Genomic DNA, 21,456 nt, shown 5'->3' with positions numbered 1-21,456 from the left:
TGGGTCATAAATTGATAATCTAGCATCTATAAGTATGGCTCCAACATCCTTTCTTGCCTAAATTTAATTGCCATTGCACACACAGGAGTTATTTGCTCATTACCTGCATGAACACAGAAGGTATGTATATATCTTAGAGAAAGATATATGTGTATAAAGAAATAAAAATATATATGTGTATACTTATAAATAGCATTTTATTATAAATGAAGCAAAATTTAAAGAGAAAATCCTGAGATGTATATACGCTTGAAAATTCTGCTCATATGGGACTTGGGCACTCCATTGACTTGCATATTCTGGTCTGCTTTAACAAAAACCAGGAGGAAAAGAAAGCTAGGCATCAGAAGCAATGGGTGGCAGGCCTATTAATGGCTGATCTGTACAGTGATCTGCCCTCAAGGAGACCCAACAGGCCAGTCCAGTGCAGTGGCTTGCAATGTGGTAAGCCTGGGCTTCAGCAGAATTCAACTTGTGAAGAGCCCTGGCAGCTCTGCCAAGAGTTGGATCACTGGAAATTGACCTGCCCTGGAGTCGAAGGATGCCCAGGTCAGAGCCACAGATCTTATTGGCTCTAAGCTGAAAAGCCCTTCATTCAGCCCAACTTCCAAAGTGACCACTGCAGCTGAGGGGATGGTCAAGTAGGGTCAGCAACATTGCAGGCAGAACTATAAATTTCTTGTTAGAGATGCCACCTGCCTTTACCTGGCCAGCTCTCCTCCCAGGCCAGCCAAGTAATGAAAGTCAACAGAGTGCCTTCCCCTAGGAGATTCACACCTCCCTTAGGATGTACCCCATGTGAAGAGATAGATAGGTCTGGGCCTCTGAATTTACAAGGCCTAAAGCCCACCAGATTATTATCAAGCCCCTTCTATCAGGTTCTATTTGCCTCTCAATCAGAAAACTTAATTGTAGCTTAGACAGCACCTTTCTTAGCTCCTCTAATAATGACTCTGTCCTTTGTTCTAGACCCTGTCTAATGCACTTGGGCCTCATTCCTTTGTAATCATAACCTCTACTCTACCACCGATCGCTCTCCTCCCAACCTGTGTGTACTGATGGTCCTCTTCCCCACTTAATGCTGTATAATTGTTCAAACCTGGTAAATGCCACTCTTAGGATCATTGGTTACTATCCTCACTCTGTCTTTTATGACCTTGTCTAAATATGATCAGAGTCGGCAAATTTGGAAGGCTTCCATAGCCTTGGCAACTCATGACGACAGCCTAGGGTGGTTACTGGCGCCATAAACTAGAGTGTCAATTTGTTGGGTCAACAACAGGAGTCACTGTGCACTTGCTCCTCATGTGGGATCTCTGTTCTTAATGTGCTGTACATTTTGATTTAATACTATAACTAGTACTCCAACAGTATTTTTTTCACTTTGTGTTGCTATATGGGGGCAAACTGTTGAAATCTTTGTACTAAATTGATCTTCTGTATATAAAGAGAATTGAAAATGAATCTTGATGTGAATGGAGGAGGAGAGGGAGCGGGAGAGGGGAGGGTTGTGGGTGGGAGGGAAGTTATGGGAGGGGGAAGCCATTGTAATCCATAAGCTGTGCACTGGAAATTTATATTCATTAAATAAAAGTTAAAAAAAAAAGTTTAAAAAAAGAGAATTCTGCTCATACTTCACAGGTGACTTACAGGGCCTTTTTGCTGCCAGGCTCCCTAAGTTTTCTCCACAAGTGTTCTGGAAAAGGGCATAGTACTCACATTGCCTCCACCCTAAGTAGGGTCACAACTCAGGCAGGAAAACACACAGCTCATAACTTGACAGCTAAGGAACAGCTGATATCCAGCCATCTGGTTTAAAAGTCATATCTGTAAAAAGAAGCTTTTGAAAAGGGGTAGTGACTAGAACTGAAGGCAGAAAGAAGCCTTGGGCTAGATTCCCTGATTTCCTCTGACCGGTGCTACATAACGGATGACACACACCTCAGTCTGACTCAGTTTCACCATCCATAAAAATAGAATAGTGGCATTTTCCACCTGTATCATAATAGAAATGCACCTTAAGGTCACCAGAGACATACGAGTATAGATTTTTCTATTATAAAAATTCTCAAGTACATATTTCTTTGCTTTAACTTTCATTCCTCTGTAATTAAATCATCTCTTTTACAAATATTTAAGAATATTTCTCATGAAGTTTCTGTACTGCAAAAGAAACAGTCAGGAAAGTGAAGAGGCAACCAACAGAATTGGAAAAAATATTTGCAAACTATGCAGCCAATAAAGGATTAATAACCAGAATCTACAAAGAGATCAAGAAACTCAACAACAACAAAACAAACAACCCACATAAGAGATGGGCCAAGGACCTAAATAGACATTTTTCAAAAGAGGAAATCCAATGGCCAATAGTCACATGAGAAAATGTTCAGGATCACTAGCCATCAGGGAAATGCAAACCAAAACCACAATGAGGTTTCACCTCACCCCGGTTAGAATGGCTCACATACAGAAATCTACCAACAACAGATGCTGGCGAGTATGTGGGAAAAAAGGGATACAAACCCATTGTTGGCAGGAATGCAAACTGGTAAAGCCATTATGGAATCAATTTGGAGATTCCTCAGAAACCTGAATATAACCCTACCATGCAACCCAGTCTTCCCACTCCTTGGAATTTACCCAAAGGAAATCAAATTGGCAAATAAAAGAGTTGTCTGCACCTCAGTGTTTATTGAAGCTCAATTCACAATAGCTAAGACCTGGAATCAGCCTAAATGCCCATCAACAGTAGACTGTATAAAGAAATTATAGGACATGTACTCTATAGAATACTATACAGCAGTAAAAAAATAATAATAATGATGAAATGCGGTCATTTGCAACAAAATGGAGGAATCTGGAAAACATCATGCTGAGTGAAAAAAGCCAGTCCCAAAGGGACAAATATCATATGTTCTCCCTGATCGGTGACAACTAACCGAGCACTTAAAAGGAAACCTGTAGAAGTGAAATGGACACTATGAGAAACAATGATTTGATCAGCCGTTGTCCTGACTGTCAAGGAGCAACTTATTATTTTATTCCTTTTAGTATTTTTTTGTTCTACTTAGTACGATTGGTTGAACTGTTTAATTAACAGACAATTATTCTTGGGTGTTTAAATTTAACTGAAAAGTGATCCCTGTTAAATCTATGAGTGGGAATAAGAGAGAGAGGAGATGTGCAATTTGGAACATGCTCAATCAGACTTGCCCCAAATGGTGGAGTTAGAAATGTGCCAGGGGATTCCAATACAATCCCGTGAAGGTGGCATGTACCAATGCCATCTCACTAGTCCAAGTGATCAATTTCAGTTCACAATTGATCACACTGATAGGTCTAGAGAAAAGGGATCACACAAACAAGACTAGTGTCTGCTAATACTGATAGAATCAAAAAGGGAGAGAAGGATCCAACATGGGAAGCGGGATACAAAGCAGACTCATAGAATGGCAGATGTCCTAAATAGCACTCTGGCCTCAGAATCAGTTCTTAAGGCATTCGGATCTGGCTCAAGAGCCCATGTGAGTATTTTAGGCATGGAAAGCCAAGATAGTCTGGCAAAAAAAAAAAAAAAAAAGAAAGAAAGAAAAGAAAGAAAAGAAGAAGACCTAAATGAAAGAAAGATCTCTGCGAGTGAGATCCCAGTGGAAAGAACGGGGCCATCAAAAAGGAGGTACCTATCTCTGAAGGGAAGAGAGAACTTCCACTTTGACTATGACCTTGTCTAAATATGATCAGAGTCGGTGAACTTAAAAGGCTTCCATAACCTTGGCAACTCATGACTAGAGCCTAGGGAGATTACTGATGCCTTAAACAAGAGTGTCAATTTGTTAAGTCAACAACAGGAGTCACTGTGTACTTACTTCTCATGGAGGATCTGTCCTTAATGTGTTGTCCAATGTGAAGTAATACTATAACTAGTACTCAAACAGTATTTTACACTTTGTGTTTTTGTGTGGGTGCAAACTGATGAAATCTTTACTTAATATATACTAAATTGATCTTCTGTATATAAAGATAATTGAAAATGAATCTTGATGTGAATGGAATGGGAGAGGGAGAGGGAGATGGGAGGGGTGCAAGTGGGAGGGAAATTATGGGGGAGGGCAAAGCCATTGTAATCCATAAACTGTACTTTGGAAATTTATATTTGCTAAATAAAAAAAAGTACTTCAAAAGTTTGTAGAAAATGGGATTAAAACATTGATTCATTTGTTGCAAATCACGTTGAATTCTATGCATCATTTTTTCATTATATGCATTTTCATGAACTTTTTGAAGACCTTTCATAGGATTGGATATCAAATTATTTTGCAACAAGATATACTTAATGTTTAATTCCATTTTCCATGAACTTTTGAAAATACTCTCAAATAGTCAACTATCTGCATGATTGCCTAGTAAAATAAGAATGGAATTTTTTTTTTAAATTATGGTGAAACTGAGACTTACCAATATGGTGTAAGTTGGTCGTGATTTAAAATGACACAGACCATTACTACTAATCAAATCAGTGAGTTCCACTAAAATTACTAATCATCTTCATTCCCATTTCTATATCCAAACAATAAGTCAAAAACACCTTTCACAGTAAAGTATCATAAGAAATAGAGCATGCAATTACATATTATATATTTTATATATTAAATATATTATATATATATATTTCTTGCCCTATATTACTTCTATGCTTAATGTTTTGAGGCTGAAGCTTTTAATTTTTTCCGCCATGAAGTATAAATTATCATCAGAAGGTAAAAATACTGACCATTCTCTTTTTACATCTTAAGTTCTAACAACTCTTGGGTGATACTTTTCCCCTGGAAGCTTCAATCAACTCTTAGTACAAAACATCCTGTCTGGTTTTGCCATGCCTTGTGAGCAAGTTAAATAAAAAGTCAATAGAAACTAGCATGTATGGAGAGGACATTCAAAGGGAGTGTTCCAGCTAAGGTGACACCTGCACTATTACATCTGCCAGAAGTTTGTGGCTGCAGGGAAATGACTAACTTTACTGAGCTCAATTTAGCACTTGAATGCTCAAGTGGAACTCAGGCATTCCTTAGATTGTTTTCCTAAGCAATAGGCATGCCTATGACTTTTCAGCACTCGCCAGTGGATGTTGTTCATCACACTGAACACAGAGATGTTCAGATGGAAATCGGGCCCTTCAGACCTGTACTGTACTCTTTACTGCCTGACTACAGCAGTAAGTGGCAATGAAGGGGGAAGAGAATATAACATTATTATTGGAATTTGATAGCTAAAAAAGGAAATAGGATCTTGGACAAAAACGATTTCTGGATAATTTGTATAGAAATACGCAGTAAATTAAGTTTATATCAATTAATAATAGAGAAATAAAACCAAATATTAGCTTCCAAGGATTAGACTATAAACTATGCCTCAAAAATTATATCTCCTACTTTTGAACATCTAAAATGGATAAAACAAGTTCTTTTTAAACCATCATCTACACTTTGCTTACACAAATATGCCTTGTGTATAAAATCCAGAGAGTAAAACGGTCCATTTCAGGAAAATTTCCCAAATTGAAAGGCATGCAAAAAAATTATCATAAATAATGGAAAACCTTTCAATTTGTAATTTAACATGATATAACATGACCAGGAGCTGGCTGTTTGCTTTAAGCTAATCATTTGAAGCACAGATTTAAAATTTAATTCAGCTTAGTTGTAATTAATAAAGAGCAAAATAACAAAACTTCAGCAAGTATAATAAAATCCTTGAGCTGGATATGTCAGTTGGAAATAACGAAAAAGCCCAATAACCAAAATTTTAAAACTTAAAAATTGAAATGACTCACAGACAAGGAAGCAGATATTTCACACTGGCAATTAGTGCTCTCACCTTTTTTTATGTCTGTCCATGCTTTTTTCTATTTTTTTAAATATCAAGATGATCTTTCAATATAAAACTGTTAATCCAATTTGAATTTTAAATAAAATATCCAAGATGAGAAGCCCCAAAATCTTTCTACTCACAAACAAGCTCTATTATATTTGACCTCCTATCCAAATTAAGCAATCAGGGCCTAAATACAGGATCTGTGTACCTATTAATTAGTAATTAATTTTGTAGCCTTTATCATACAATCTGGCTCCACAGTGACAGGACTATCACATTTATACTGAAAATGTCTACTATATGTAGTTTTTGCTTTCTCCAGATGTTAGCTAATTAATATTCCCTCCTCCAAACATATATAAATTTCTGTATGTGTATAAAAATGTACTTCAAAAAGTTTATGGAAAAATAGAATTAATAGTATGAGTTTATCTTTGGTTGCAAAAACAATTTTCAAATTCATGCATACTTTTCCTTAATAAACATTTTCCATGCATTATGAAAAAAATCATTAAAATGTTTTAATTCATTTTTCCATGAACATTTTAAAGTAGCCTTTGGATCATGCATTTGAGAAGTCCTAAAAGTTTGGGAATTTATATTATATAGATTAAAAAAAACTATGCATGTATTTTATAATTTTTGCCCCTAAAATAAATTTATTTTCTAATTCCACTTTCCATAAATTCTTTGAAGGGCCCTTTTATATAAACAAATGCTTATATATTACATATTGAATATAAGCAATTAAATAGCAAATATTCTAGGCTGCGGAGTTCTCCTCGAGTTTGATCTCAATTCTGCCATTTATTAGCATGTAATATGGAGGAAGCTGCTGAATCTCTCCAGCTCCAGCTTACTACTGATATACAATGAGGGAAGTTACTGCATTCTTCATTTGTGGTAAGGATTAAACAAATAATGTTCTTAGAAGAGCACCAACATGTAGTCTTACATTTTAGTGATTATTGTCCTACACTGAAAAGACTTTCAGAATTACTGAATTGAATCAAAATTCAAATTTCTGCATTAACGGAGTTCCAAGTGCATTCTTTTCCCTACTTTTAACTCTAGGCAATTGGCTACCACAAGAGAATGTAGTTGATGAAGATATATGGTATGTTTACTTGATTTATGTAGCTTGTACTTCTCCCCAGGCTGGAATTCTTTTTATGACCAAAACTGAATCTACATAATAAGAGAAAATGAGATTTTTCAAATTTCTAAAAGATCAGCATAAGCTGATTCTTCCTTTCCTGAGTATTTTTTAAAGTGTTATCCAGGAGAAGTATGTTAGTCAGTAGAATGAGTGAAGATGGGAAAACTATGCAAAGTCTGTACAGCTCAACAGCAAAAACCAATGGATAGAGCTTACACACGTTTGAGGTCCACTAAAAATTCAGACATGCTTCACCTTTCTTAAACTCCTTGCAGGGTAATCTCATAAAACGAAGTTAATAGATCATTGTTGATCATTAAATATCTAAATTTCAACACATTTGTGAAACAGAAATTGGAACCCTACAAAGTACAACCCATGTTACATTGAATAAAGATAAAATTCACAAACCCTAAAGAAGTCTACTGTAAATATGTTACCACCCTGAGTCAATTAATGCCACTTTACCACCTTTATAAATTCGGGGAACTGCCTAGAATGGTTAGCTTGCCCTAGAGCAGCAATAAACAATTTAAGAGGAAAGGGGAGAAGTTGTAAAACTGAAGTGGGAAAGAGAACATTTTTTGCTGAAGTTGGGTGAATAATGTTTACCACCCAAGTTGGTAAGAACAGGTATTTCTCTGGAATCTTTGTGAGCATCTTCATCACTAAGTTTGTGTGTTTGAGACAGCAAACTGAATTCAAATTGGTCAAGCACCCAGAGTTTGGACACTGAGTCAATTATTCTAACACCTGTCCTATTCACTGTGACTCTCTCCTGCAACAGGAAGGATTTCAGGATACTTGTTTATATTCACCTTTCAAGGAAAAAGATTTTTCACTGTAATTTCCATTTTCACACAGGCTTAGAAAACTCATCAGTTATTCACATAATTCCTGGCATATTATAATCATCATTTTCCCTTATTCCAGTGTGTGAATATCCACATATGTATAGTAAATAGGTGTTGCATTTGTCAATCAATTTTGGACTTTGTTTCTGATGTTATATATAAATACAAGCCACAGGATGGTCATCAGTTTCAGTGATACTCTCGTCATGTGTTACTGATTGCTTTTACTGGGTTTTAAAAGAACTTTAACATTGTTAACAACTATAGACTACGAATGTTTCTTCATTAGCATAATGGAGTGCTATTGATATTATCATTGTTTTCCTTGAAAATAGATTTGATGTTCAAAAATATGATGAAAAATAATAAGGAAAATTTTAAAATGATATATTGTAAAATACAGAAACAAATGCAAACTGTGGTTTTGAATATGAATCTTTACATGCATGTATCTAAAAATCATGAAATACGTTTTTATTATGATAAGTAACACTTTGATTGCAGGGGAAAAGAGGAAAAAAACCTTCCTGGACACTCATCATATGCCAGATGTCACTTATGGTTATATCATTTACGCTTCACCACAAAACTATGAAGTGCACAGGAAACATCTGAGGCTAGACAAGTGAAGACGGTCCACAGTGGATAGCACTACATGGCAATCTATCTGCTTGCACAGCCTGTGCCCATTCCAATGCACAAGGAAGGAATACCCTGAAACAGAACCCACCTCTTGCATTCTATACTTCATCCTCTCATTAAGTTTCTTCTCGTCTCCCAAGTCAGTTTCCCTTTGCCTATTTCCTGAAAGACGTTGATGAAAAGTGCAGAAGGACTGGGGCACATTGGATCTAGAGTTATGCTGAAGCAGGATAATGTTGTGATCTTCTTAATAAACACCAAATACCTACCTCCTGGGCCTCTTTCTATAGCCAGAATTTCCAGTAAATTAGTAACTGAGAATTTGAAACAGAGTGAACCACAAATAAGTACAAAGAACAAAGAGGTGATCTTCTCAACCCTTCTCCAAACAAGCAATACCTAAGTCAGCTATATGGTGCCAACTATTCATAGAGAGCTCCTATTACTGTTGGACTGGTGCATCCTTGATGACTAAGCCTCTCTGGATATTTACAGGCTGACAAAAAGCAATTTCATGGTCCAGCCTAATGGTGAGGTTAATCAAAACAGGAAAAGGAAACTCAGGTCTTTCACACTCATATCCCAACACCTTTGCTGCCCCTTGAGAATCAGACCCCTGTGTGCCACAGAAAGATTGAGACAGATAGCTTTGGTGACCATCCCTTCTATGTCTTTATCTAACACCTCTAAATAATGGGAATAACCAAATTGCTCTGTGTGCCCCCGTGACACTCCAAAAAGGGATGAAATCACTCAGATAATGTGTTCAGGGTTAAGTTTACTAATGCCATGGATCATCTCTCAAGTCCCACTCCAGGTTTGCTTTACCTTTCACTCTATAATGGACACTTTAGCACACCCGAATCACAAGAAACCTATACAGAGGAGGGGCAAACTTTTAGAATCTTATCAATTATTTAGTTTATGTAAAGTGTTTTTAATGTGGATCATTATGAACAGAAAATATCTTTATTTACATGTGTGCCTGAAAATGTCAAATTATCAGCAAATAAATACAACAGAATGTGGAAGTCAGAAAAACACTATATATAGTCTATTAAAGTGATTGGTTCTAATTCTCCAAAGACCTTTTTCACTATCAATATAGACTTATTTCTACTTACTTACAATCTCAACCTGCCTTCTGGCTACAACAGAATTATTCAATTAAAACATTAAATTTATCCTAATACCAGAAAATAGATCTAGTGAAAATTTAAATCACGGTAACATCTGGTATTTTCTACCCCAGTTCTCTTCCACTGCTATATGTGGTGTAGTGTAAGTTTCTAGCACCCTCATGTGGTTAAATTGGAGTGGTTTCATTGGCATTTGAAATCAGTTGCCTGAAATTGAAAACAGTGGAACCTGCTATAATTCAACATGGAAGTTCTACTGGCATCATAAACCAAGAAAGAAAAGCTTAAGTCAGCAAAATTCTAAGACAAATGTATAGGCTCAGTTCCTAACTTATTTTCTATCTAGTCTTCATTTTATGTGATCTTTAGAAAGGATGATTTATAAGCAACTGTAGTTAATTTCATATTTGTCAGGAAGGAATCCCAGTGTTCAAAACTAAGTACTCGACATGTGCAATTATTAAATATAGGAAAAAGAACCTATTTTTCTCAAAAAGAAAAGTAGGTGGTTTTATTACCCAGTTTCTGCATATCTAGTTTAGCCAAATATAGCAACCCAATCACATCTTCAAAGATAACATGTTTAAAACCCATCCATGATTTCACAAACCTGAGGGACCCCACTAATGGCCTTCCAGTGAAAAATTAAAAAGTAGATTTTAACACACTGACATTATCAGAATATTCTCAACATGAAATGAAATTTAAATATAATTGGCCATGAAGGAGATAAAAATGTAAATTAGTGAGAGGTAAAGAGTCTATTAACAGAAACTTGAATGTGGCTTATTTGTATGCTAAATGAAAAGTCTCAATGTTAAAAATTCAGTAGAATGAAAGAGGAATGCATTTTCTTATCACTATATAGCAATGTGTAGGTTGATATTAAAAGGGAAAAATAGGCTTCAGAATTTCAATTTTATAGACAACAGAAACATTCTTCATTTAATTGTTGACTAATAAAATTTAAATTTAGGTAATATTTTATGATTAAATAACATATGAATCCATTAATGCACACCAATTTTCATAAATTCAAGAGACCTAATGACATCATCACGATGCTTTATGGTAAGGGTGGCAGTATTAACAGACATCTTTTAAAAGATACACAACTCAAAAACCACCATGCATCTTCTGGTTATGGCTCCTGTTTTGCAGTTGGCCCCATTCACTTCCCAGAGGCCAAATCTTAGCCCAAGGCTTCAGAGCAAGAAGACCTTTCAAAAAATTGCCCAACAGATCCTTACAGTCAATCAGAACAAGGTTACCTTACCTGCTGAGCCCTTTCAATGTCTTTTCCATGTTTAAAATGTCTTGCATCTTATACAAAAACCACTTGTCAATGGCTGTGAGCTTCACAATCTCATCAAGGGACATGTTGTTTTCCAAGGCCTGTCAAAAGGAGAAGAGAGGCTTCGTTTGGCAAACATTTATAAACATCTTTGGTTGAAAACCAGTAACACCCATGTTAGAGAGCCTGAGGTTATTGACCGAAATTTTAAACATGAAACTGACATCACTGGTGTTCTTGCCAAGAAACCTAAAGGTGCTGCCAGCTACACCCAAGAATGGCTTACAGAGGAAGTACCTGTCTTGAGTGATCTGGGAATGGTGGGGGGACTGGTGCTTTAACCATCTCTGTCTCCCTTCTCTTTATTTGACCGTGTTACCAATAAAATATATCCTGAATTTAGTGTATCTCTTTGGAACTAAAGAGAATCTCTTGAAACTACAGTTAAGATAAATTGGTGAGGAAACCTAGAATCAATATAATGACCACTTAGTTTGTATTTTTGACAGCTATCCTTCAACAAATAGCATATTCTTATCACCTCATTTTACATTTCACACAAACATACAATAGTCAGTGAGAATTTATGGGTCAAATTTGACTTGACACTATATCTCTAGAATGGTTTCTCACAGAAGACTTCAAACAGAAAATCACTATAGATTTTGTGCCAAGACAGATATTTTATAAAATTCTGATATATTCCAAAACAATGTTGTAGTACCTTATTTTCTGACACACAGCTCTTCTGTACTCAAAGCTTACTTTAGAAGTTTCTCAAAAATAAAAATTTAACTGTGGATCATTAAGCTGAATAGAAAATAAACTGAAAGAGATAAACTCTCAAAACCTAACTTTACAAATAAAAAATGTCTATTATTGTTTCATACATATCTGTATATGTGAATATTATATGTCTGCATGTTTTATGGTAATGCAGGCAATAAAAGATGATTAAAATATTAATAAATACCTTTCAAAGAAAAACTGCTATGTGTCTCCTGGCTACAGTTCCTATTTTCCAGTGTTGGCACTATTTATATCATTGAGGCAGAATTTTGGCCCATATGTAAGGGTAGGAAGACTATATATGTATATATATATTCAGTAAAAATAATCAGAGAATATTACAGGATAACATATTTTAGAATAATACTTTATATTTTAAGTCCCATTAAGAAATATAGATAATTCATAACTCTGCTGTACTTTCAACCCAGGGAGCTTAGTTTTCTTAATGCTTTTACTTATTTGTAGGATCAGAGAGACCAGACCACAATATAAGAGTTGAGATATAGCATGATTCAATTTTTTTGACTAGATATCTAATGGGAATAATCAAAGCCATGTTCATTTCGTAAATCCATTTATGTTTCTTTTGTCTAATTCTTCCTGTCAGCACAGTCTGATTTCCAAGGACTTAGTATTCTGTCTTACTTTTTGTGAAATTAAAGGCACAATTAGCAATCAGCTATCAACACAGTGAGGTGGATACAATCTTATGTTGATATTTTTGACTGATTAAATGAGATTTTCACACAGTCACACATAGTGAAGATCAGTATGGAATCTTGTAGTCTGTTCACTGTAAGAAAGACCAAGAACAGGCACACCCAGAAATTCTAACAGAAGGCAAGAATCCTGCCAGTCTTGAAACTGCATCTTCAAGCGCTGCAGCTTTGCCGTGTTACACTGCTGTCATGAAGTCCATAACAACCCCACACCAGTTTGAGGTTCTTTATTGTCCTTAAATCAAAAATAAAACCATGCATCAAAAGAGGTGATGATCCAGTCATCCTGAAATAAGACTGCTGCGGGAATCAGACCTCAGAGCAAGTTGCCCTTTCTAAGAATCATGAGAGCTGGCGAAGATTTACACACTCCCTTCACTCTCTTTCACTTCAGCCCTACAGGGTCCTTACACTGTTTGTCAAAATCACCAAGTTCCCGTTGCTGTGGAAATGAGCAGCAATGATGACCTCTAACAAACAGAAATCAGTTTCTTCTCATGGCACTCTGGCCAACAATAATTTATATCTCAGACGCTAGACTTCTTGCTTGTACACAGAGCATTCTGTGCAAGAAAGAAGCTCCACACATTTTCCCTGAGTTCTCATCCTTTAAAAGGCTGTTAGAAAGGAATGAGAGGCTCACTTGAGTTTACAAGCCTAGCTGGGAACTTGGAAATGCTTCCCTTTTTCATCTGCCTCCAAACAGCAAGAACATGATTGCTAGACTGAAGGAAAAGATCCATTTGTTGCACTTTGCCTGAAAACAATACACACACACACACATATAATACCTCCACACATGTACACACACACAAGCACACAAACAAATATGAATGCCGAGAATTGCTTTCAAACAGAAGACCAACATAAGAGCAATAAACAAAGATGAGATGGCTTAGGAGAACAGCCTCTCAATGCTAGTACCTGCAATAACCCCCATGGGAACACTCTAATTGCCTTGAAACTGAACGTTGAAAAATGCATACCAAAAGATAAAAGTACTTCTCAGAATTTCAATGGGATTTACATATTCTGTGTTTAGAAAACATAAAAATGAAGGTATTGATTAGGTGCAATGAAGGAAATATTCTTTCATCCCCTTCCCCTCTCTTCAGAATGTTCAGCATATGCACACAGTTATAATGAATTCTAAATCATCAACAGCATTTAATGATAAAACTCATATTTCATCCATGCAACCCACATGCACACATAAATGGTCAGCAGGGCTTTGCAGGACCAATGTGAATGGATACTGTTGAAGGATTAATGCCTGAGCTTCCTTAAATATCAAAAAGCCAGTCAGGGATTTCGACCGGACAGAATCCAGCCGCCCAAGTCACCTTTTATAAAATCAAATGAGCTCAAACTTCAAAACCCTAAGCACAGTAAATATGAAAGGAGATTAATATGGCATTTAATTTGCATGAAAAGTGACTAGTGGGTGGGAGTGAGAAGTGTGATGCTTTTTGTTCATGGACGTTCAGCAGAATCTGTTGTTGTTTAAACACAGAAAGGAAATTAAATAAACTAAGATAATTCTAGGATCAGAGGTGGCACATATGCAGTAGTAACATTTTATGAATCCTCTTCTCTAAAATACAACTTTACACATTTTTAAAGAACAAGTAATGAAGGTTATAGGGAAGGACAAGTCAATATTGTCTAATCTACTCAAGAGAATTAATACTACACATACTACAAGGAAGAGGCATTTTATCTAAATGATAATCTTTTAGAATTGCAAAGTGTTCTTAAGTTCAGGCTCAAAGTTAAATAAAAAAGAATAATTTTTATTAATTATAAATACCTGATATACATGGATGTCTCAAATCTTCTATAGAAGTCTTTGTTGAAGAGGATTAAAATTTTCCCTAAAATTCCTGAATTCAATAACACTTTGTAATTCAGTTTTACTATAAAATCCAGACTACCTGTACCTATATTTGGGGAGTGTGGGGGGGTGTGGCTCTGGGTTCCTTGTCAGGTTACCTTGGCAATGGCATAGATGCGGGTGCTGGTTGGCTCAGCCAGCTCTGTCCGGAGATCCAGGTTCGATGGCCATTCTTTGTTCATTGGGAGACGGGACGTGAAACCATCTACAGAAGGATGGCACATTCGTAAAGCCTTCTGGAAGCTCTCCTCAAATGTGCGACCAATAGCCATGACCTGAAATACATGTTTAAGATCTTGTGTGTCTTTAGTTCATAAAAGGATTCGATATAGAAACCAGAATAAAACTCAAGTTTTAGATGTTGGGTATTTAGGTTGCTGGTGTTCCTCTCTCCCTTTGTTTGCGGTTTTAGCAGAATGAGACATTAACATTAGGTTAGGCATTTACCAGTTGTACTTGTTTCAGCTGTATTTGCTGAAACTTAAGAGGAAATTGGCTCTATCTACTCTGGACCACAGTCATAGTAAAAAAAATGAATATTTGATTGGAGCATATAGATTCATCCTTAATGTCTTTCTCATGCAAATATCTTTTAAAAAGAAGGAAAATAAGGAAAAACCTTTACATATATATATTGACACAAAAAAAGAACTTATTTTAAAGGACCTTCAGTCAAGATCCAAGACAGATTGGCTTTCTTTATTGCTAAGCATTATTAATAGGACCTTGAAAATCACAACAAATACTGATCTATTAGAATTTTGAATGTAGGCAGAGACTAAATTCCCCACAATAAATTCAATGTGTCTTCTTCCCTTCAATCTTTGCAGCCGATTGTACACTAATAAATTGGAAAAGCCCATATGGTGATTTATTTTGAACAACTTACAAGTCAGACAGAAACTTAAATTGACCCTGCATTTTACCCAGTTATTTTCATTGGATAAACATTGTCTTTGAATATTTCCACAGAATAATAGATTGCTATGCATTTTTTGTCTTCAACTTAAAACAATAACAGTTATAATGCTGCCTTCAGTAATCTGTGATTTCCCCAAATAGACTCAAATTCCCATTAATGTCAGTTTAGCAATCTTCACATCAATTGTGTGACAAGATACATATTCAAAGATCACTAAAGCCAAACAGATAACCTTTTCACACTCTTCCAAATTTAATTAGAAATAAGGAAAGATTCACAAGAGCAGGAATAAACCAAATGTTAGTCCAATTCAGATATGCAATTTACAAGTCACAGTGCTACCTTGAAGTGTTAGACATTATGTTTATTGATTATTTAGCCAAGGCATGGAGAAGACTGACAGAAATCAGATATTTTATGATGACATAAAATAAATAAAATATTTTGGGGATATTTAATGAAAATTGAAGTATTCCATATTTATAATTTTGCCATAAACTAACCAGTTCTATAAGTAACACTTTATGCATTTTATTACTCTGAAGCTTCCTATTACATGATAGTATATGAGGTCCATTCAATAAAGCCAAAGAAAGCATACCTATGTAGCAATAAAGGGATGCACAACTAAGTGTGTGTTTTGAATTTGTGCTTTTCTTTTTTTTTAAATTTTTTTTATTTTTAAAAAAAATTTTTTTGACAGGCAGAGTGGATAGTGAGAGAGAGAGAGACAGAGAGAAAGGTCTTCCTTTTTGCCGTTGGTTCACCCTCCAATGGCCGCTGCGGCCGGCGCATCTCGCTGATCCGAAGCCAGGAGCCAGGTGCTTCTCCTGGTCTCCCATGTGGGTGCAGGGCCCAAGGACTTGGGCCATCCTCCACTGCCTTCCCGGGCCATAGCAGAGAGCTGGCCTGGAAGAGGGGCAACAGGGATAGAATCCGGCGCCCCAACCGGGACTAGAACCCGGTGTGCCGGCGCCGCAAGGCGGAGGATTAGCCTGTTAAGCCACGGCGCTGGCCATTGAATTTGTGCTTTTCAATGTTTTATATTATTAAAATGCATTTTTGCTGTGTTAAGGTTTCACCAGGTTTCAATAGAATAACCATCCTGGCTTTATGTGGCAGTACTCTGCTGTATTCTCCCAATACCTGTATATTAACACTGTATTTAAACTTATACCACACATTAATTCATATCATATAGGATATTGTTTATATATGTTAAACTCACTAATTGTAGATAATGCATTACAATTATCTCTAGCTTGTTCACTGTTCTATTCTCCCTGTGTCTAGTAAAAACTCAAGAAATGTTTACTTGCTTGAGTTGAACTAAATATAACATGCTAAATATTCACCGACAACAAAAATTTCTCAGATAATGAGCCTCAGATGAAAACATCTCAAAACTGTCTCAAATTCTTTGACCTGCACATGGTACTGTGACATTATGAGAAAAAATAAACCCTGGGATGTACAAACAATATTATATTTGTTTACTTGGCAGAAACACCACCAATGCAGCTTTTTAAGGCATTTGAGCTCTAATTCTATTATGCCCTGAAAAGCAAGATAGGAAAAACAAGGTTTAAAACAACTATGAAGGAAGAAGATACCTTGGTATTTTATAACAGCTAGTAAGACATTTTCATTAAAAGGTCATATTGTTCCTTATCTGTCATTACTTTAAAGTTGTACACTAATATCTTGGAAATTAAGAAGCCTAACTAGTAATAATTCTGTCTTTCATATGTGAAGATGATGTACCAATAAAACCATTTTTCTTTCTTTCTGAATCAGTGGGTAAATTCAAGCTGTATTCCCTATGATCAGTGTGATATGTACTTCTGAAATCACTAATCTGAGTTTAGACTGTCAGTTGCGTCATGGACAAATGAAGGCCAGTATGAGCTAATGCATCCTAAATAATCTTTTTTCTCTGCAGTCTAACCAGCTTAGATATTTAGATTTAGATTTAGATTTAGATTTAGATTTAGATTTAGATTTAGATTTAGATTTAGATTTAGAACTCTCATCAAGGCCACAACAGAAACAGAGATGATATAGAGATATAGTAAGATAGATGCAAATATAGATGATAAATAGGTAGATAGATTGATGAGATTGATTGATTGATTCATGGATGTTTCTTTTACTCAACTCTGCCCCTATATACTTTGGTGTATTAATTTTATAACAATAGTAATACTAGATTGTACTGAGTGGGAGTATACTATGGACTTACTTTAAAAGACATTACTAAACTGTTCACATGTACTAATCCTAATCCTTGTAAGAACCCTGCAAGCATTGGGTATTATCATCTCTGCTTCCATAGATCCTCAGATATAGTATCTTGCATGAGATTCTTTTCTAATAAGTGGAAATGCCAACAACAATCCCCAAGTGCATCTAATTCCAAAGCTCTTGCTCCCTCCACTAACTTCTGAATACAAAAAGAGATAAAGGTCTTGATGAGGAGAAGTAGGGAAGTGAATCTCAGAAGCAATGACCTGAATTCTTCTATTTTCTTCCATACAGAGGAGCATTGTGTCCTTGAAGGTGGAATAATCAAAAGCTAACTTTAATTTCAAAGAATATAAAACTTTATGAAAAATAGTCTATAGGTGCTAAAGGCTTAGAACTTCTCAGCATAATAAAATGCAGCTTAATGTTCCACTGTACTCTTTTCAATTTAGAAATATATAGCTAGTAGGACCATGAGAGATCATCTAATCTAGCCCTTTCTCTTACAAATTTGGAAAGTGAAGCCCAAAGAAGTTACAGCCACACTTTGCATGAATAAACTAAAGTTGAATTCTATCTATTCATTTATTTGAGAGGCAAAGGGACAGAGATACAGTTACCATCTGCTGGTGCACTCTGCAAATGCCTGCAACCGTTCAAAGCCAAAGACAGAAACGAGAACTCAATCCAAAATTCCCCCGTGGCTGATAGACTGACCCACTTGAGCCATCACCTGCTCTCTCCCAGGGTGAGCATTAGCAAGAAACTGGAATTGGGAATTGAGCTGGGACTCAAACCCAGGCACTTTTGTAAGGGATGTGGGCACTTTAATTGGCATCCTGACCACTGAGCAAAACACTCACCCACAAAGTGTAATTCTTAACCTCAGTTCAGTGGCATTTTGGGCATAACATGTTGTGTTTTATATTATTTTACTTTCTTGATTTGGTTATGAAACACAGTGCAACTCTGTTATATTCTCCAATCAAGAACTCCGTTTCCAACCAAACTTAAGACTTCCAGTGGTGCTAAGAATTTGACAAAGTAATTGAGAAGAGGGACAAAATAAAGGAATAAACTAAGAACTCACCTCTCCTACACTTTTCATAGAGCTACCGATTCGGCTGGATGTTCCATGAAAACGGTCAAGATCCCAGCGAGGAATCTTTGTAACCATGTAATCCAGACTTGGTTCGAAGCAGGCAGATGTCTTCCCTGATACAACATTCTTGATTTCTGGGAGTGGAATTCCTAGGGCAATCTTTGCAGCAATGAATGCCAAAGGATAGCTATGGGGAGGGAGACAAATTCATTTTTTGGTTATTTTTGTTTGAGCAGCAATATTGAAAACAGTCCAAAACATAAATTGGTCCTTCTTAGAAATTCTGGTATCATTCCACTTCAGAATATAAGATACATCAGATTCTCTTATCTCTAAGCATATTTATAGCCATTTATAAAATAATGTGTGTCATGATAAAGTATAGAGGCACAGAATTCACTCTGTATGCTTTTACATGCATTGCTACAACTCCCAATCTTCACCTCTTTGACACAAAATCAAGTTTCCTTGATAAATAAGGTTTAACCTCAATTTGTATTTAACACCCTCTGAGATGAGAATCTGCAAAATATTCTATTGAAAACATTTAGATATGTCTGTACCTAGGAATACACTGGAGTTAGCTGGTGTTAGCGAGTACTGTAATGGACAGAAAATGTGGGCATTGTGAGTTTGTGTTCTTGTTTTGTCTCCAAATTATTTTTGAACTAACACTCGATGGGCAGGTGTGTGGCACAGCAATTAAGACACGCTTGGAATGGCTGCATCCCACACTGGAGTGCCTGGGTCTGAGTGCTGACTTTGCTTCTGATTCTAGCTTCCTTCTAATGCACGCCCTGCAAAGCAGTGATAATAACTCAAGCACTTAGGCTCTTGCCACCTATTGGAGAGGTCCAATTGAGCTCCAGGCCCTGAGTTCAGCATCTCGTTGTGAACATTTGGGTGGGGGTAGGGGGGTTAAACTGACAAATGTATACTCTCTCTCTCTCTCTCTGCCTTTCAAATAAATATAAATAAATAAATTTTTAAACTAACACTCTGAGAACATGAATATGTTTGTAACTTTATTTAAGAAAATAATTCATAGAATTATATAATTAATTATGAGTTCTTTAGTACAATGCTCCACCCAATAGATGAAGAAACTGAGAGAGATAATAGATGATGCATCCAAAGTCACAGTGGCAGTGAGGAATTAAATAAGGAACCAGGTCTTATGACTCCCATGTAGGGCAACATTCCTTTTACCACCCCATAGCTAGTAAGAAATCTATATAAGCAAATATTTTGCTCATTTAAACTCCAGATGCTAAGTGCATTAATAAAACAAAAGGATTTTAATTTATTGTCTCTGTGCTTGCTAGCAATTGTTAAATGGATATGGTGTTAGGATGTTTTAATTTGTTCTTTTAATTTACAGAACATATTGTATATTTTATTACATACAACACGGGTAAAGCAAAAATAATGTGTATTAAATACTTGAGTTGAGTGAACTTTATTTTTTATCAACTGCTTGCTATAGAGCTATATACTTGCAGAAGTCAACTGAGGACTAAAACTGACGATTAATTTAAACTTTTTAACAGCATCTGCAAAGTGCAATTAAGAAACAGATTTTTCACAGCCTGCTTTGGCCCCCCAGATTTTGATTAGTTTATGATTAGCCAGCAAGCAAAGTCAGCTAGTAATACCATTTGTCTCATCCTGGCAGCAAGCTCATTAATAAGTATGTCCTTAGGGTCCCAAAAATGACTTGGAGCTGGCAGACATAAATGGAGGCTATCGTTTCTAAAGGCAGCACAGTCGTTCATTAGCTGTCACTTTTCCATTTCTATCTGGGATAGATCTGCAAACTCATGGTCAATTATTCTGGTCTTACCCGGTGGCCTTTGAGGCCAGAGCAGAGCTTCGGGACAGTCTGGCATTCACTTCAATGATGCAATATTCCATTGAGGTTGGATGAAGAGCAAATTGTATGTTGCATTCACCCACAATGCCCAAATGGCGAACAACATTGATTGAAGATTGTCTCAACATCTGAAACTCCGCATTTGAAAGTGTCTGGGCAGGGGCCACAACAACTGAATCACCTGTACATTCAAACAGCACTTGTTATTTGCTGGCATATTTAAATAACTAACTTCAGTGACTTAATCTTCTTGAATGAATCATAACACAGAACAAACTAAGGGCTTGTACGGAAAGTAGTTATCCTAATGTAAAATGCCTATTATTCTAACTTATGATTTATGGAAGCCCCTCTAAGCTCTTCCAAACTTATGCAACCATCAAGGACCCAATCATCTACTTATTGGAGTGGTATTAATCTCTTCCTTCCATAGAATATTATCTTCACCTTACCCACATTGGTTCATCCATCTTTTTTGCTGCACATCATTTCTTTACATTCTCTCTTTATTCTTTGCCTCTTTTTATCTTCAATCTCATCACCCTTAGTTTTTATCCCTTCTGACTACAAAGATTCTCAGATCGCTACTACCTCAAGAATTCCCACTCTCAAGATGGCCAATCATACAAACCTTTCTCATTCTTTGCACGACAAAACTTCTTGAAACTTTGTCCTCTCTGCTTAGCACTAATTACCATGTAATTCCTTTCACTAAGGATGACAGAACTAACACTGCATTGAAATTAGAAGTCTCAAAATCTTGGATATTTAAATGCCAAATTAAGACCTCATTTTTAAACTTGCCATAGCACTTATACCACCAAAAACAAATGCCTTTTAAAGAATATGCTCTTACATTGGCTTACTTGGTACTGTACTACTCCAGTTTTCTTCCTCTTTATTCCTCCATTCTTCATCGTCAACACTAATTCTTCCTCTTCCTCCTGCCCT

At 36.2% G+C, this 21,456-nt stretch overlaps 1 protein-coding gene across 1 annotated transcript in view; it reads right to left on the bottom strand.

The window, feature by feature from the left end:
• Positions 1-21,456, bottom strand: part of CPS1 (carbamoyl-phosphate synthase 1) — a 138,499-nt gene that overhangs the window by 58,160 nt on the left and 58,883 nt on the right. The window contains exons 18-21 of the mRNA XM_062191022.1: positions 20,476-20,686; positions 18,621-18,819; positions 14,463-14,639; positions 10,942-11,060 (exon numbers count right to left, since the gene is read on the bottom strand). Coding sequence (XP_062047006.1) covers positions 10,942-11,060; positions 14,463-14,639; positions 18,621-18,819; positions 20,476-20,686 — 706 coding nt within the window. The remainder of the gene's footprint in view (positions 1-10,941; positions 11,061-14,462; positions 14,640-18,620; positions 18,820-20,475; positions 20,687-21,456) is intronic.

Source organism: Lepus europaeus, chromosome 1, assembly GCF_033115175.1.
Source record: "Lepus europaeus isolate LE1 chromosome 1, mLepTim1.pri, whole genome shotgun sequence".
In the NCBI taxonomy this organism is placed as follows: Eukaryota; Metazoa; Chordata; class Mammalia; order Lagomorpha; family Leporidae; genus Lepus; species Lepus europaeus.
This window is presented reverse-complemented; position numbering and strand designations above follow the sequence as displayed.